The 17,014-nt window shown below is 45.7% G+C and overlaps 1 protein-coding gene across 4 annotated transcripts; it reads left to right on the top strand.

Moving 5' to 3' along the window:
• Positions 1 to 232: 232 nt before the first annotated feature.
• On the top strand, positions 233 to 15,245 carry LOC146668755 (axin-2-like). Of its 4 annotated transcripts, none has more exons than XM_085410747.1 (11): positions 233 to 484; positions 1,883 to 2,826; positions 5,362 to 5,502; positions 8,176 to 8,278; positions 10,074 to 10,214; positions 10,819 to 11,240; positions 11,326 to 11,475; positions 11,562 to 11,795; positions 11,931 to 12,035; positions 12,416 to 12,541; positions 15,063 to 15,245. In XM_085410747.1, the coding sequence occupies exons 2-11, from the start codon at positions 1,994 to 1,996 to the stop codon at positions 15,187 to 15,189; spliced, it is 2,382 nt and encodes a 793-aa protein (XP_085266873.1). In that variant the 5' UTR covers positions 233 to 484; positions 1,883 to 1,993; the 3' UTR covers positions 15,190 to 15,245. The 4 variants fall into 4 exon arrangements, with proteins under 4 accessions (XP_085266873.1, XP_085266875.1, XP_085266872.1 ...); XM_085410749.1 differs by lacking the exon at positions 233 to 484 and adding an exon at positions 652 to 805; XM_085410746.1 differs by lacking the exon at positions 233 to 484 and adding an exon at positions 815 to 1,013.
• Positions 15,246 to 17,014: the final 1,769 nt, after the last annotated feature.

The following is a 17,014-nucleotide window of genomic DNA, read 5'->3' as shown; positions in this document are numbered from 1 at the left end:
AGAAAAGTTTAATAAACCTTAATAAACGTCGAAACGCTAAAGTCTGCTGATTAAGAGCAGCAGAACAAAATACACGATAAAATTATCAGACAATCCCACTTAACTATCCGTCTTCCTACTCGCTTTTATTTTTTTTATTTTGTTGAATATTGCGAAGCCGGAGCGCTGGGATTTTATGTATCTTCCGGGACCAGGCCAGCGGTTCATTACTTTGAAGTCCACCGTTAAACCTTTAGCCCAGTTGGTGTAGAAACAGCCCGGAGGATTTCTACCGCCTGCCATGATTTCTTGAAACACTACCTGGGGAGAAAAGTAGAGAGAAAAAAGCTCTTCTCCTTTATTCGCATTTAAGGGTAAAAAAAACTGTCCGATGTGACGGTACAAGGAGCAGAGCCGGGGCTGGTTGTATATATGCGCAGCCTGTTGTTGGGACTACTTTACTTTCACGTTTTCTAATCGAAGAGGCTACTCGGGTACATGGATGGTAAGTTGTAGGAAAGCTGTTCCACAGGCCCCCTCTCTTGGCCGCTTTGATGTGCTGCTGCTGAGCTTTGAAGTTGAGAAATGCGGGCTATGTTTCTTGTTTGTGGGCGAGAAATACGGTGAGATAGATAAGAAGCTTATGTGTGCGCGCGCGCGTATGAATGTGTAGCCCAGATAAAAACCGAATATTTGTCGGATGGTGCGTCTTCTGACTGGGGAGAAAAAGTGGGATGCATTCGTCAGTCGGAGCCCCCCTCCCCTCAACCTCCAGATTTTGACACCCCCAGTGATCTACATAGGGACTGAGCCTGCCTACTCTGAGGTCAGTTGTTGAATGGGACAGGGTACATTAAACTACGGCGCTTGTTTTGCGGACACATGTGGCATGACTTGAAATAGCACGACGTTTTATCTCTATTGTGCTGGATTACTGTTCGGGGAGTTTTTGGAGTGTATTCGTCTCAACTAAAAAATGGAGTAACAGTTTAACTTTTTAACGGGTTTCACTGTGTTTGGATCTGTCTGCGATGGTATGTTATTTTACGCTCGTTAATTCATCCATTGGATTTTAGTGTCGGTTTCACCGTGGTGTATACACTGGCTGTTAAGACTGTAAATGATTGTGTAGCACTTGCAACAGCCTTTTAGAAGTTTGTCATTTATGGTGGCAGTGCTTTAGTAGTCTGCATTTTTACGCTCAGGCTCCGATTAAAATCTCTGGCACGGGATCAGTTTTTTTATTTTGTTTTTCCCCCTCCTAATATTAAGTGTTTCTTTTCGTGTTGGTAGTTTAAACACGTTACCGGTTCTGTGGCTTTATTAATGTGCTGTAATAACCTTCTAGATATTTAGGCGACTGATCGCTTCCACTTACGCATGGGCGACCGGATTCTCCCGCGGGGCTTTTTACCTCTCGCACATTACAGCGTTTTAAGGTCATTGTGGTGCAGATCAGGTGCAGTTTGGCTGTTCATTTCTGGGATAGTGAGGACAAGTGTGGAAGTGAGTGCGAGTGTGCGTGATGCAGGCAAGGGGTACAGTACGGTCGTCCGAAACAGATTGGGAATAAATTGGAGTTGAAGCCTGTGACATGGACTCGTTAGGAAAACACGTGTAAGCCACAGTTGTGAGAATACGGTTTGGTGAAGAGTGTGGCTGTGTGAGATGATTATTCTTGTAAAATGTGTTTTGATGTGGCAGATCAATGCACGTTGAGAATGTAGGCTGCAGTTGATCTCTCATTTAGATTATAAATAGATAAATGAAACGAAGAAAGCCTTTCATATTTCCTTTCTCTGTGAACCCGGCGAGGTTTTTTTGAAAGGGACTGTTTACGTGATGTCTTTCTTTGAAGTTCAGCAGGATCTGGCTTTGATTAGATCAATACTTTGTGTTTCAGAGTGAAGAGGAGCTGAGAAGCTCCCCTGCTGCTTTTAGAGAGTGAGGAGGATTAGGCTGGAGCTCAGTGGAGGCACGACGGCACTCTCACACGGCAACCAGAGCTGGAGCCATGAGCAGGGCGCTTACGGAGCACATCAGCAGTAGCTTCCGAGAAGATGCTCCTCGTCCTCCGGTACCGGGGGAGGAGGGAGAGGCGTCATGCTACAACCCCAGCAGATCTGCCAAAATGAGAGCCCAGAGCAAGGTTAAAGATATCCCCGCCGCCTCCGCTCCTCCCGGCTCCACACCGCGGAGGAACGAGGATGGACTCGGGGAGCCAGAGGGCAGCGCGTCCCCGGACTCGCCTCTAGTCCGGTGGACAAAGTCGCTGCATTTTCTCCTGGGCGACCAAGACGGCGCTCACCTCTTTAAGACCTTTTTGGAGCGGGAGAATTGCGTGGACACTTTGGACTTTTGGTTCGCCTGCAACGGCTTCAGGCAAATGGACTTAAAGGATACCAAAACGCTGCGAGTTGCCAAAGTTATTTTCAAGCGGTACATCGAGAACAACAGCATTGTCGCCAAGCAACTGAAACCGGCCACCAAGGCCTTCATAAGGGATAGTATTAAGAAACAACAAATAGACTCGTCCATGTTTGACCAAGCACAGACGGAAATTCAGTCCAACATGGAAGAGAATGCATACCAGATGTTTTTGACCTCTGACATATACCTCGAATACGTGCGCACCGGCTGCGAGAACGCGGCATACATGAACCACGGCGGTCTTGGCAGTCTCAAGCTGATGTGCGGATACCTTCCTCCTCTCATGGAAGAAGAGGAATGGAGTTGTAACGACCTGAAGGCAAAAACGTTAGGGTCTGTGGTCGGACTGTCTGCCAAAAACCTGAGGGCTACCGCTACCATCCGGACAGCAGCTGAAGTGCTGGAAAACAGTTGCAGGTAAGAGCAGCGCCCACCTAGAAGTGCATGCCTGTGTAATTACTTCTCAGTGCTTGTTGCTTTATTGAGCATTGCTTACTGTGGTCATGATCCCTCATTAGTTAAACTACACTGAATATGTGGCAGGTATTTCACAAATGCCTGCGAGAGAGGTAAAGGAACTTGATCAAAGGGTCTCAGAGGAACATGCCTGTATATTTGTGCCCTCCTGCCTTGCAGTTAGTCAAGGGGTTGGAGGGGTGGAGGGGCGGGGTGGGTACAAAACATCAGTGCATCTGAGCCTTCCTTTTAAGTAAATGGTGTCTTGCAGGCAGCCCTCTGCTGGCTTGCTCAAGTTTCCTGTGCTTTGAAACCCTTCCTCCGGTTCAGGAATGAATTTAGACACCAAACCTCATGACTGTTACAGCTACATTAAACAGTATGATGTGCTATTGTAAAGTTTTTCAGCTTTTTTTTTCCTTCTTTGTTCTGCTCCATAACCCATAGAGCTGGTGTATACTGCCACAAAATCTCATTTATACATAGAAATGGTAATAGAGAGTTAAAAGAACTGTGCAGTCAGTCTTATGCCAAGCGGAGATATTGTTCTCTTGGTCAGAGATGAAAGAACTGTTTGTGCAAAGTATTTGTGCTTTTATCTTAAGAGCTCGTCCCACACATTGTCCAACAGCTGAAATCTTTTCAAGCCAGGAACATTTTCAAAAAGTGGATTTTATGCATGAACCTCCATCAAAGGGTACTTATTTTTTCCACTCAACTACTTTGTCCTCACATCTGGAGGCAATTATTACTTAGAGGTTTGACAATGTCTTGTGGTTTGGTAGGAAAAGTGCAATTTATAGATAATCCATACTTTTCCTGTCAAGTTATCTAAACATTTAATGAGCTGAGATAAAAATTGTCTCAAGCCCAACTTTTTTAATAACAGTGTACAAAAATAATTGATTGAGTGCAATAAGTCTACCTAAGGACTCCCTCGAGGGTTTTAGCCTTCATGTGAGCAGATGTCAGATAACATCTTAGCACAGTTGCTCATTTGCTTGGAAGTGACCGTGTTGGGTTAGGAACCAATAAGCACGGGTTTTGTTGACATGTGGGCATATCCTGCTCTCCTGGTGTGATCCCCTGCATTCTTGTTTTTCACTAAAAGAAAAGCAGGGGGGAGAGAGAGCCCCTTTCTCCCTTCCGTCACCCACACTCTCCCCCTTTCCCCCTGCCTGCCCCTCACCATCCCTTTAGGTCAACCAATTTCCATCTCAAACATGTGGAACTAATTTTGCCACTGCACAGATTCTTTTTTCCCCTTCTTTTTGAGAAACCTCCAACACTAAACTCCAAAGTGATACAGAAACACAACAACAAAAACATCCTCAGCTCAGTTCCGCAGCTTCAACCACCAATCCCACTCTGCCATAGATTGTGTGTGTCAGTGTTTTCCTTCCTCTTTCTTTTCTGCCCAGCACTTTTATCTCACCTCTTTTAACAGAAAAATCTGTCTGACAGAGACTAAGCATGCTTTGGAGGGAGACATGGAGAGACAAGAGGAGGGAAAGGGGGGAATACAGGAAGGGGGGGATCATGAAAGAAAGAAAAGAGATGGAGAAAGAGGGGGGGGGGGGGGGGGTGAGGAGCCAGCTGTGCTAAATACCTGACTCTTTGCGTGGACCTTCCAAAGGTCAGGGTTGTGCTTGGGGCCTACGGCTTTAGTCATGCTGGGGTTCTCCTCAGCACTGCCGGCAGAAGGCATTCTCATAAAGAAAGGGGCCCTCCTTCCCCCTTTCCCTCTCTCCTTCTCACTCCCCCTCTAAAGCTCGTTCCCCCTCCCTCTTCTTCCCTCTTTCTTCCTTGTCCACCCCCTTCACTAGTGGAACAGGAATGCAACACAGCAGGAGAGAGTAAAAAGACAGAGAAAGAGAGAGACTTTAGAAAGGAAAGCAGGGGAGAGTTGGTAGAGGAGGGGCCCCAGACTGGATGATAGCGAGAGAGAGAAAGAGAGAGATAAAAGAGGGAGGGTATGGAGGAGAAAACACTCCAAGGAACAAGAGTGGAGTTTCAAAGTGGAAAAGAGCAGGAGTATGGCGAAAGAGTAGAGGGATAGCAGAGGAGAGAGAAAGAAGGGAAACGCTGGTGTTCATTCACACACAGCACGGCTGCTCATTTCACCCACTCCAACCATAACCACCCCCCAAAACTGAATGCTTGTATTTTAGGGAGGCAAAACATGAAAGAGAGAGTGATACTAGACGAGGCAAGAAAAAGAGGACTTACAGCTCCATCTATTGCACTGTTGTCACATTCCTCAGGCCCCAAACTCTCAGTAAAGTGACTCAGAGATATCTGCAGAGAAAGACGGCAAGACAAAGTCCAAGCAGACGCAAATCATTTTTATAACTATGATATAACAAACAACAGCAGGAAACAGCAAATAAACACAACCCCCATACCCCAGGGGTGTCACCTCTTTTAACTGTATTGATTTGATATCTAGAGACATCACAATAACTCTAGGCAAATGTTTTCCCGGATCATTCACAGGTCCCACCGTCGAGGAGACCCCGCCAGCCCGTACTTTGTGAACTCTGGCTACATTTTTGCCCCTGCCACCAGTGCCAATGACAGCGAGATCTCCAGCGATGCCACAACAGATGATTCCATGTCGATGACAGACAGCAGTGTGTAAGTGTTTGCATAAAAAAAAAAAAAATTGGAATCAAAACCCGTTCAGTTTCATTTGAAACCCAGCTGGCTCTGGAGATGTAGCAGCTTCAAAAAGCTCATTTCCTTTCAACTCACAGTGGCCAAAGGTCTGGGAATTTTCTTATTTCCACCAGTATCTGAACGTGCCTGGTCCAGATTTCAGTCATCAACTTTCCAGGAAAAAGTGTAGGGGTGTGAAGAAAAATATTTGGCCTTGTACTTCAACAGAATCAGCTTTTCTTGGGGCCAGGGGACTGCACTGTTGCAAAATAATGGTCTGTAATTTATTTCAATTATCCTCTATGATTGACTCCAGGTAATTCTATTAATGTGCAGTTGTTGCTGTGGCCTCCAGGGAGATAACTCTGGGAAAGTCATTATGTCTGAAGACCTTTTGAAGTTTATTCTGATGTGTTACAGGCTGTAGAGAGGAGAGGAAAAAAATGAGAACGTCTTGATGTGGGTGGGGGTGTTGCCTCATTTTCCTCAAAGTTGATATGTATCCATCCCACCCACCCTTCTGCCACAACAGACTTGTTTTTTTATATTATCTAATCGCTTTTTCCCTTTGAAGAGCTGAAGGAGAGGGGGGAGGGAAATGGCCATTCGGGCCTCAAGACAAACTCATTGAAAAATGTTGGCACCAAATGAAAGAAGGCTTACTCACATGGTGGGTCGGTTTCCTGCCACTGGCCTCTGTGGCGTGCTGAGATCATGTGTCTGCGAGGCTTTCACAGGGGTTACTCATTTCTAGACCTTGGGACAAGACATAAGGAACCCCCCCGCCCCTCACGGCCAGGCAGGGACACCCCTGAAAAAAAATCACCTCCCAGCGCTTCACAGCTTCTCTCCTCCACTCTCCAGAGCCAATAGCAGGAGTGGTGAGGCTCGAAGTGCAAGGGAGTGAGAAAATAAAGTGCACGGAGTATAAAGGGCTTAACTGAATCGCTTTCAGCCTATTGTTAGGTGAGGGGAGCTTAGCGGGATAAGAGGGTGGCTGGCTGCTTTGAAAATGACTTGCACAACTGAATAGGAGATCCCCATAAAGTAAGGGCCCATGAAACCATGAAAGAGTATGTTTTCTCTTCTCCAACCTGGACAAAGCGCTCAGCCATCACATGGTTCGCTGGGGTGGGGACAGTTTGGATTGTTAAAAACATAGTTAGCGAGGGGGAAGTTGGCGAGCTTTGTTTGGGATGTTTTGCCTCTAATTTGGGGGTTCTTGTTAGCTCACGAGTTCCTCTGGGCTGTTGAGTTTTACTTTTGAAGAGTTTCCTGTGTTTCTTCCTGCGCCTTGAGGGATGATGGCTTGTAGTCTCAAGGGTGCAGTTTGTGAAGCATTGATTTTGGAAGCAGGCCCCTCTTACAAGAAGTTCGCTGGAACACAGGTGATATCGGCAGCCTGGCTTCACTGTCTGACTCTTCTTGACAATGTCACACTGAAAATCTTGCACAGAAATGCAAAAAATGTCTAATTGTTGAACAAGGATATGTGTCAAAGTCATCTCCTTTTAACAGTTCTTTACAAAGTCTTTGACATAGAGATCTTTCTGGTTCTTGTCCTGAGCTCTTGTCTCTCTCCGGCTCTCATTCGAGGGAACAATTTGATTGTGTGTCCTTTTATAGTGGTTAAAAGACACTGCAAATTTGAATCTCATTTCCCAGATAAAGAACAAGAAGAGAAGGATTTGGAAGGGGGTGGAAGATGGGGTGGGAGGGGGATTTTTTTCTTCTCTTTTTGCTTATATCTTATTTATGGATTTACTTGGACGCTGGGGAATGCTGCAGCACCAACTTCAAACATTACCTTATCTTACAAACCAGCCTTTTGATGTTGCTGAGATCAGAGGCTCACAGCAGAGCGCTTGCCAAACGAAGATGGCAGCGGGTGCATATGTGCATGAGTGTGAGATTTCAAAGAGGCAGCAGAAAAAGTAGCGTTTGGGCTAGGTCAGGCACTTCTGAGCAGCCAAAACGGCCAAGATAATTGGCCCAGCTTAAGTGGCAACTGACTGGAAAAGCAGACAGAATGAAAAACGGAGAATGAGATTCCCAGAATAAATGCCTAATTGTCCCGAGACTTCTAGCATTCCTGGCTCTATCTTCATTTTCATGTTAATATATCACAGTTTTTGCTAGGCTGCTTTAGTCTGTTGTACTTTCTGACTCTTAACAAGTTGCTCAGTTTGGTGATAATTGTTTTGCTTTTTGAATAACCACAGTCAGGGCTGACACGAGCCAATGTAATCTTATCAGTGGGGCTCTTCTTTTGAAGCCTACAGTGAGATGTTTTGCATATCCCTGCCATTGTCCTGGTGTGTTTTGTTATGTGTTTTTTTATTTGTCTTGGCTTCAAGGGGTCCCTGGCCTTTTGATTTAGCAGTACTTTGCCCAGTGAGTGATTTCTGGGTGGTGTCAGTAACTTCCATGATGAGCTGCTGCCAAATGGCCCTCCTCCGCAAAGACGGGCTAATAGTGCTAATGCACCAGTGGTTAATGTAGAGGTAGCGTGACATGTGTGATGAGTATCGGCAAACTATCCAAAACCGGGTGGATGATTGTAGTCAGCGACTTCTAAATAAGGATATTTTGTGTGTTCTTCATTGTCTTTTATTAGTTAATGTAAATGTATGCCGTCTTTTTGTGTTACAGAGATGGAATCCCTCCTTACAAGCTGGGTACCAAGAAGCAGCTTCAGCGAGAGATGCACCGCAGCGTCAAGATCAATGGCCAGGTTACGCTACCCCACTTTCCAGTAAGTCCTACTTCCTTAAGTTTCGCTTCCTGTCTTAGTGTTTCTTTTTTTGTAATCTGGTGAACTCAAACTTTTACACAACTGACAGACAACTGGGTCCTAATCCCCTCAAGGAGTTGCACTTTATTTATGTATTTATTTTCAGAGCTCGCGTTGTGACAGAATACTATATTTCGTTCCCTCGCTAGTTTCACATTAAAGGCGGCAGGGTTTGCCTATTACTTTGCTTCTTCTTCTGCTGTTTCAAATCCCCCTTCTTCCCACATCTAGAGTCACTTCTCTGGGGCTGTTAATGTAAATGCTGTCACGTCTCTGTCACTGTAGGTCACAAAGCTGATAGTGTTGTATGTTTTCTGGAATAGTAATAACTGTACGGCTATTGAAACTACGATTTAAATTCCAGCACATGAATAGGAGACACATCACTATTCAGTTCCAGTTTTGCTGTATTCCCATCTTGTCCCATCAGTATTTGGGTCAGGTTGTGTGCGCTGATGAATTCAAGATATATATTTTTTGACCTTCTGAAGTTGTGAAAAGGTTTAAGGAACTGGGTCAAAACAGATTGACACAGGTTAGCAGAGGCAAGAAAATAAATATTCAATTCTTTTGTCTTCATATCCAAACACAGGTGTGTGTTTGTGTGTGTGTGTGCGTGTGTGTGTGCATGCATTTGACAGTAATGCCCCCCCCCCCCCCCCCCCCCCCCGCCCCCACACACACACACGCACACACACGCACTTTTCTCTCTTCCTCTCTGTCTTTTTTCTCTCTCAGTCTCTCTCTTTTCCTTTCCCACTTGCACTCCTTTAATGTCTCCCTCCTGATTTGGAGATGGCTCTGTCTCCCATGATGCACCAGCCCCAGGCAGCGGGGGCCCCGTGCAGGGCTGGCGCTCCTTTGCCAGCAGCTCCGCTTGCCTTTCTTCTTCTTCCCTTCATCGTGTTTACAAAGAGATGAGAGGAACAACAAAAAAAGAGTCAAAATCAAGAAAGCCAGTGTGCCAAATAACAAAAAAGTAAGAAAGGGAGAGAGAGAAGCCGGCGCATATAGTTAAAGAAAAAGGAGGATAATGTGACTAGAGTACCTCTGAGCTGCCCTGCATGAAATAAATTACTACTTCCCCTCAGATCTTCCCAGTATTTGACTCCTCTATCCTCTCCCTCCCTCTTTTCCCTCCTTCTCTGTCTCGCGCTCTCCCTCTCTCTCTCTGCCACCATTGCCACTTCACGAATGTACGTCTCAATCCTCTTCTTTTTTCTCACTGTTAATTTTGTCCCCTCTCCCTTTTCTTCCTCTCTCTCCTCGCTCTCGCTTCTCTGTCGATATCTGGCTTTTATTCGGAGATTTAAAGCTGCATGTCCCTCCCACCCCTAGTGTGCGTTTGATGTTTGACAAGGGCCCTTTGAAGTGTGCTGACTTCAGAGGCTGCCTAGCTGATGGCTTGGTCGGGCTACAGAGGGTGCAGGCAGGGGGCCTCCCCTCCGAGCGAGACCAACTGCTAACCCGCCATTGCTACCCCCTTCTCTCCCCCTCACCCAGCAGCCTGGCACTGCCAAGGGCACTGGGCATGAGAAGATCTAGGGAGGGATGGGCAGCGGAGAAGGTTCAGGTTAGCTCGAGGGCAAGGGCATGTGGATTAGGCCTTTGGAATAGTAGCAGGATTTTTGGAACAAGATAGGATTAGGGCAAGGGCAGTGGATTAATGCACCATATTGCATCCATCAGAAACACTAAGTCGTTACACTAGCACACACTCTAAAGTGTCCTCTTCTCTGTCTTGTGTACCCTGCAGAGGACACACCGGCTGCCTAAAGAGATGACCCCCGTTGAGCCCTCGGCCTTCGCTGCCCAACTCATCGCCCGGCTGGAGAAGCTAAAGCGAGAGCAGGAGACTATGAGCTCACTGGAGGAGAGGCTGCAGCAGATCCAGGAGGTATGGATGCTCTCAAAAATGTTCTAAGTCGTGACACTTCCACTTACTTCCACTTACTGCTATTTGGAAATTGTATCTTGTATCCAAGTTAGCTCAGGCAGTGGTTCTGTGCTGCACTACAAAAGCCTTTACTCCAGTTTGAGCATGTTGAAGAACGGGGTACAGACCAAGGGATTTAAAGTCTGTCTTGGTTTAGTTGCTACTTCGCTTTTCCTCCATGTCCTCCCCCATTTCATCTGGAGGAACTTTCAAACTTATGTTTCTAGACACACTTGAAGTTCCTTCAAATAGTTAGTACTTAGTTACTCTCCAGTGGCACGTTTGCTGAATATGTGTAGTGCCAGTCTCTTTGTGCAGCACAGGCACACTCTGCATTATAGATGAAGCGCACCCAAAGCCTGTTAGCGAAGATAACAGTACGGCAAAAAGGAAACTCAAATCAAGTTATCCAGGCGTTTGCTCTCCCTGACTTCAGAGAACGATAGATATAAGTTGGTGTAAGCTGAGACATGAATTTCTCTGCTGGCTGCATTTCCCACATGTGACTGTATGAATGTTTTGTCAATTGCTTTAAATTGTAAAAAATTCTCTTTTCATTGTCCAGGAAGAGGAAAGGGAGGAGGGCAATGACCTTATAAGCAGCACCTCCCTCCAACACCCCCTGCTCCCGTCTGCGAGCCAGTGTGAGGAAGATCCTCAAGCTATCCTAGACGAGCACCTTTCACGTGTCCTCAAGACACCTGGCTGCCAGTCACCAGGAGTGGTTCGCCACTCGCCACGCTCACGCTCGCCAGACCGGACTGGTGCTGTGGTGTCATCTGGCCACGGGCCCTTCTTTGGTGCTTATCCTGGGGCTTCTAAGGTGCTGATGACAGGCAGGCAGTCTACAAAGCACATCCACCACCACTACATTCACCATCACCACGCTGGGCCAAAGACCAAGGAGCAAATCGAGGCCGAGGCGGCTCAGCGTGTGCAGTGCCTCTGCCCTCAAGGGGGCGCCAATTACTCCGACTTCACACCTGCGTGAGTTTTACTTATAAGCTGTCCCTTAAATGTTTCCTGTGATGAGCTGCTCTTCCTCTGATGCTAATTTGCCTTCTTCCTCCAGTCGCTGCAGCACTTTGTCCAAACGGCCAGTGAAGGCCTCCGATGAGGGCGTGTCTTCACCACGCCTTCCTCTAGTTGCCACCGACCGCTCTCAGAATGTTTGGCAGTGGATCCTAGAGAGTGAGAGGCAGGGAAAGCACAAGCCACACAGGTAAGTGTCTGTTTGCACGAAATGATCTTTAGAAAAGTGCACTGAGTTCTCAGCTCAAGAGGCTGACCCTTTATTTGTTTTAACAGCACTCAAGGCCTGAAGAAGTCCAACCCGCTCGACTCCAAGACCCTGCCTGGTCGAACCTCCTCATCTTGGGGTGGTGGTGGCATTGGCAACGGGGCTCACCTCCGTGGCCATCACCCAGGCCACCCTTTCATTCAGGACCCAGCAATGCCACCCCTACCCCCTCCCAACACCCTGGCACAGCTAGAAGAAGCCTGTCGCAGACTAGAAGAGGTTTCCAAGCCACCAAAACAAAGGTAGGAAACCTTGTAGACAAAACAGTTGTGCACTTGATTTGCTACAACACAACACTCTATAAATGAAGTCCAGTTTCTTTTCTTTGTATTTATACGAAGAATATTGATTTGTCATTAATCTTGTGATTTTCACAGACATTCAACTGGAGCCAGCAACCTTCAGAGAGACAGGAACCACCCGGCAGCTGTCTTCCCCACGGGAAGCAACTCTTTAGCCAGCCCTGGAGTCCAAGCAGACGAGTAAGAGCTCTTTTATTTGTACTTTTGCTAAATCCTTTGTTTCTAAAGCTCAGTCTTTATTACTTTCACAATTACTTTCTAGTTTTCCAAACACCATTACTCACTTATTTTGTAATTCTGTCATTTATGAGTTTTCACCCTCAGATTTTCATTCTCCTCTCTTCTTAGAGAGTCAGCTTTGCTTTGTCTTTGAACTCCTTTCTTAAAGAAAAATAGGATTAGATGTGACATTCTACCTCTCTCCCACATTGCCCAATAGCCCCTGGTTCTTCAAAATAATCAGCCCCCTTCATATATATGTCAGTGAATGTGGTGGATTTTTAAAGCCAACTGAAAACAACCAAGTTTTAAATCTTACAATTTTGATTTTGCATGTTCAGGTCTAAGGAGCTGGTGGTCACCTACTTTTTCTGTGGAGAGGAAATTCCTTATCGCAGCATGATGAAGACCCACTGCCTCACCCTGGGCCACTTCAAGGAACAGCTTAGCAAGAAAGGCAACTACCGGTAAGCATGCGCCACTGGAAAGTGCGCACAGATCACACTTGCAGATACATGCTCGGATGTGTTTAGCGTCACGACAGGGCTAGTCATCTGTGTTTGGATGGGCATTTGTTATTGTGCTTTTATGTGCTTGTCTGCTAAGTGGGAGTGTGAAATACTGGAGCCTGATAGTTGAAAAGAAACTGGGCTGATCCGCTGTATTCGAAGCTTACAAAAATCGGGGAGGGGAGCAGAGGGGATATTCTGCAGCAATTTTTTTTCTCACATCTGGTACTGATTTCCATGCTTAGGCAGCCTTAATAAATATGGCTTTGAAGCCTGGGCCATTTTATTTTGTGCACAAAGACCATTGCAAGGCCCTCAAATTCCTCCTCCACACTATTGCATCAGGCATTAGAATCAAATGCTGGAGGCACCTTCTTCTTCTAATGACAGTTAATGCAGGAGAAATACCTCCTGTTTGAAATGATGAGGGGAAATTCCTTCACATAGTGAAGACTTAAGGTAGTTTCAAAAGTAATAGACAGTTTTAAAGAAAATTCTGAATCAGGGGTTCCACAGTCCAGGAAGTTCAACCTTAATTTATCAAAAAAGTTGTTCCAGTGCCTCTGAAAACAAATGTAGCCTTGCATGCCCGTGACATCAACATCAGGTTTTAGTCACATCTGCTTGTTAGGCAAGACAGAAGAAGAAAAAGGCCTGCAAAACACAAGTCGTTGCACCCCTGCTATCCCATAACTCTTCAGCGAGCGAGTGAAAAGGGGGGGAGGTGGGGATGAAGCGTCTGGCTTCAATGGCAGCAGAATGTGTGGAGTTGGTTAATTTGGACATGGCAGCAGTACAGCTGAGAACAGTACGCCGCAGCTCTGCCAGACGATATTGGTGCCAGATGTTGTGAAGAGAGAAAAATCCTGCCACATAAAACATGTTCCAATGGAAAGACTCCTGTGTCTCTCTGTCTCACTCTCTGCAACAAAGTGATGACTTTGAACTATTTGTGAGTGAAAATGTAGCGTTTTCTTCTATTAATAATTTTAAAAAAGGGTAACACGCTTCGAGAGCTAGGAATGAAACAATGAATTAAACCAGAAAGTTAAATCAACAGAGGAAACGTGTGCATAAATGTCAGATGATTAAAGAAAACTATCGCTGCTGTCGCACCTCTGCACGCTGTAGTACAGTTTTAAGTTTTGCAGCTGTGATAAAGCGGGCCCCTCTCTCTTTTATTTGTGTGTAACAATCAACATGGAAAGTAGGGCTGCATGTGTACATTTTTGTACGCCCCTCTGTACATGTGTTGTTTGAATGACTCTAAGCTGAGCTCATAAAACAGTGAGCCGTTTCCCCCTTTTTTCTCCTTTTTTATATTCTGAACACAGGCACACATGGGCAAAATGAGGCATTTTTCCATTACAAAGCTTATCATTATATCCCCTCCTGCTGATCTTTTGCTGGGTTTAAAGTAGAGAGGAGAAATCATTAGGAGCTCCAGGAGACTTCACAGTCACTGGAACCAAGCTATACCCTGTGAGTTATCTCTGCTTGAGAGAAGAAGAAGAGTGGGTTAGCTAGGTGACCCCTTGACCTCCAGGAGCCCGTCTGAGCAGTCGCCACCGTCCCTCCCCCTTCTAGGGTAAAGCCCCTCAGTCTCGGCACGCATCCAACCCATCACACCCACTCACCGAGCCAGGGAAGGCCTCTGCTCTGCTTCCCCCTGCTTTCTTCCCTTCCTGTTGCCTCTTTTTTCCTCTGTTCTCGGCTGGTGATCGGAAAGCTGCCCGAAGTGTGTGTGCATGTGCGTAACAGGGAAACATAGTACGTGTGTGTTTACGTGCAGACAGCAGAGCGCAGTCTTGCAGTCACAAGCAGACTCTCGGGCACCTGAAATGTCAACCTGTGTGACAGAAATGCCCTTCATTTGACAGCCAGCCCAATTATAAGCCATGGAGACACAGAGAGGGAGGAAAGGCACTGAAGAAGAGAGAAAAAGAGAGAGAGAGAGGCTAGGGGGGGGGGCTTAAGACAGCGTCTAATTAACCCTTCAACTTTAATAAGGCCTTACAGGACAGAAAGGCATTTGCAGAATGGCTAGCAGTCAGGATGAACAAGTGGATGAGCACACATAGATGAACACGCACACAAACAGGCTTTTTCTAGCAGCTTGAATTATCACAGGGAGTGTGTAAACGGAGGGTTCAACTCTGTTTGCGCAGCGGTGTGATGTGGAGTCAGGCTCTACCTTTGAAGTGAGCAGGGATGGCATTGAAGGCTATGACTAAGTTGTTTTGAGCAGGATCCATTTCTGGCTCTCAGAGTGTGTGTGTCTGTGTTTGATTTGGACTAAAGGGAGTTGTGCGCGAGCGTGTATATGTAAGTAGTCGTGTAGGTGCCTCAAAGCGCTTTAAAACGCGATGAAATACATCAGATGCATCCTGCTGCCACTCTGTCAGGTTTTGTTTGAGTTCTCACCTACGCTCCACGTTTTCTAATCACAAACCTCTCTTTTTTGTTTTTCCCTTCTCAGGTACTACTTCAAGAAGGCGAGTGATGAGTTTGAGTGCGGTGCAGTGTTCGAGGAGGTGTGGGAGGATGCCACTGTGTTGCCCATGTATGAGGGCAAGGTCCTGGGCAAGGTGGAGAGGATGGACTAAAGGCCACTTTGTGCCAACCAACTAATGCCCTTCCCCCCACCCAACCAAAAGCTAAATCACTTGAGCAAGAGACTGTAATTTACAAGAACACTCTGGACTCCTTTTTTTTGGTTTCTTTGTTTGTTTCTTTTTCTTAATATTAAGCTAAACAGAGTTAATATATCCAGCACAAGAGGAGCGATTGAAGGAAGACGAGCCAATGAAGTATGCCGAACACAGAGGAGGCGCTGCCCCTCCCCGACTTTCTCAGCCAATCAGCCTTAGAAACACAAGGGAATGACAGACCAATCCAAGGATGACGACGATGACCGGAGGCCAGTGGCGGGCGCGAGACCCCGCCTCTTCTTGAATATAACCACTGAAGATGTAGATGACTGTTGTCTTGTGATGTGTGACAGACTGATGGACTTGCAGGAGGTGAATGCGCAGCGCCACCGACCTGCTCTTAACATTACACTCCAACATCGTTACAAAAACGTCCATACGTGTGCATATACATACATGCATATATGTATATATACATGTATTATATATATAGATGCTTTTTGTCATGAGTTGAAAGTTTTTATTAAGTATTTATTGAAAATGACCTTCCCCCTGTTGTCCCCTCCCCCGAGTCTTCTTAAACCTGTGTTCCTCGCCCTCCCTTTTTTACAGCCAATGGGTAAGCTGCTTTGAATATTGGGAGAATACTGTGGTGATATAGTTTAGTGTTCTAAGTTACACAGAGGACGTGACGCTAGCCTAGCACTTCTTATAGCCTTGTAGCCACGTCTCTTAGCGGTGGTCTTGTCCGAGGCGCACTCCCTCCACTCTTTTAATGGTCAATCCCAGTCTTATATGCTGCTGATAGTTTATAATAAGCAAGTTTTTCACACTAGCATTTCCTCTCCCTCGTCCTCTCGGCCTCCCTCCCTCCCCCTCCTTTTCGCTTTGTCTCGATCGACAAAGTTCAATCTTTTTTGTTGTGCCTTTGTTTGTAAACCGGGCATTGCACAGGGATGGGGGGTAGAAACCGTTGTAGATTACACACAGAGACGAGACCCGGAGCACAAGTTGCACCACCTAATAATGGCAGTGTTTACAGCCCCCACACCAAAATGACTTGTGCTAACGAGAACCAGTTTGGGTCACCGAGAACGACTTCTTTGAGGAGTTCAGCTAGCGTGTCAAAAAAGACAAAAAAAAGACAAAAAAAAGTGAACGTTGAAGAATTATGGCTCCAATATCTTTTGAATGTTGTTACAATAACACCGTATATAGCAGAGCTCCTGTATACATTGTAATTATGCATTCTGAAGTATGGATACCGACACATGTGATGCACACATACACAAACAAAACACGTACAAACACACGATCGCTGGTGTTTTATGAGTACAGCACCTGTGCCTACATGGATGCCATACCATGTGCTACCCTGTTTCAGGGTTTTAATATATATCCCTTGGTTTTCAGAAGGGTTTTATGTTGAAAAGATATTTTTATGCTTTTAATATCCTGTAATCATGTTTTGGTGTTTTGTTTTTACACCACAGCCTTTTTTTTTGTTTTGGTTCATTCTATCTAAACTGTAAATTATACATTATATAAAGAGTTTCATTTAAAGATTTACATGGACCTATAATTATTGTAATTATTGAGAGATGTAGCCTTTATTAAAGTTTTATATTTTTCAAATGAAAACTGATGTGCTTGGAACTGCTTCTTTCCTGACTCAGAATAACTTATTTTTATTGCTGTGCTGTGAAAATGACTTATTTTCACAGCGTAGCCATATTTTTCAGACAGTTATTTAGACATGATACAAGTTGACTGGAGTGTT

This window comes from Rhamphochromis longiceps, linkage group LG6 (assembly GCF_057381845.1).
Source record: "Rhamphochromis longiceps isolate RC_006_pf linkage group LG6, R_longiceps_female_GT1.1, whole genome shotgun sequence".
Lineage (NCBI taxonomy): Eukaryota > Metazoa > Chordata > Actinopteri > Cichliformes > Cichlidae > Rhamphochromis > Rhamphochromis longiceps.
This window is presented reverse-complemented; position numbering and strand designations above follow the sequence as displayed.

Excerpts from the sequence above, each read along its gene's own strand:
- LOC146668755 (XM_085410747.1), top strand. The coding sequence starts at position 1,994 with ATGAGCAGGGCGCTTACGGAGCACATCAGCAGTAGCTTCCGAGAAGAT. Across the intron at positions 10,215-10,818 it reads GGCTGCAGCAGATCCAGGAG|GAAGAGGAAAGGGAGGAGGG; the intron begins GTATGGATGCTC and ends TTCATTGTCCAG. Across the intron at positions 11,796-11,930 it reads TCCAAGCCACCAAAACAAAG|ACATTCAACTGGAGCCAGCA; the intron begins GTAGGAAACCTT and ends TGATTTTCACAG.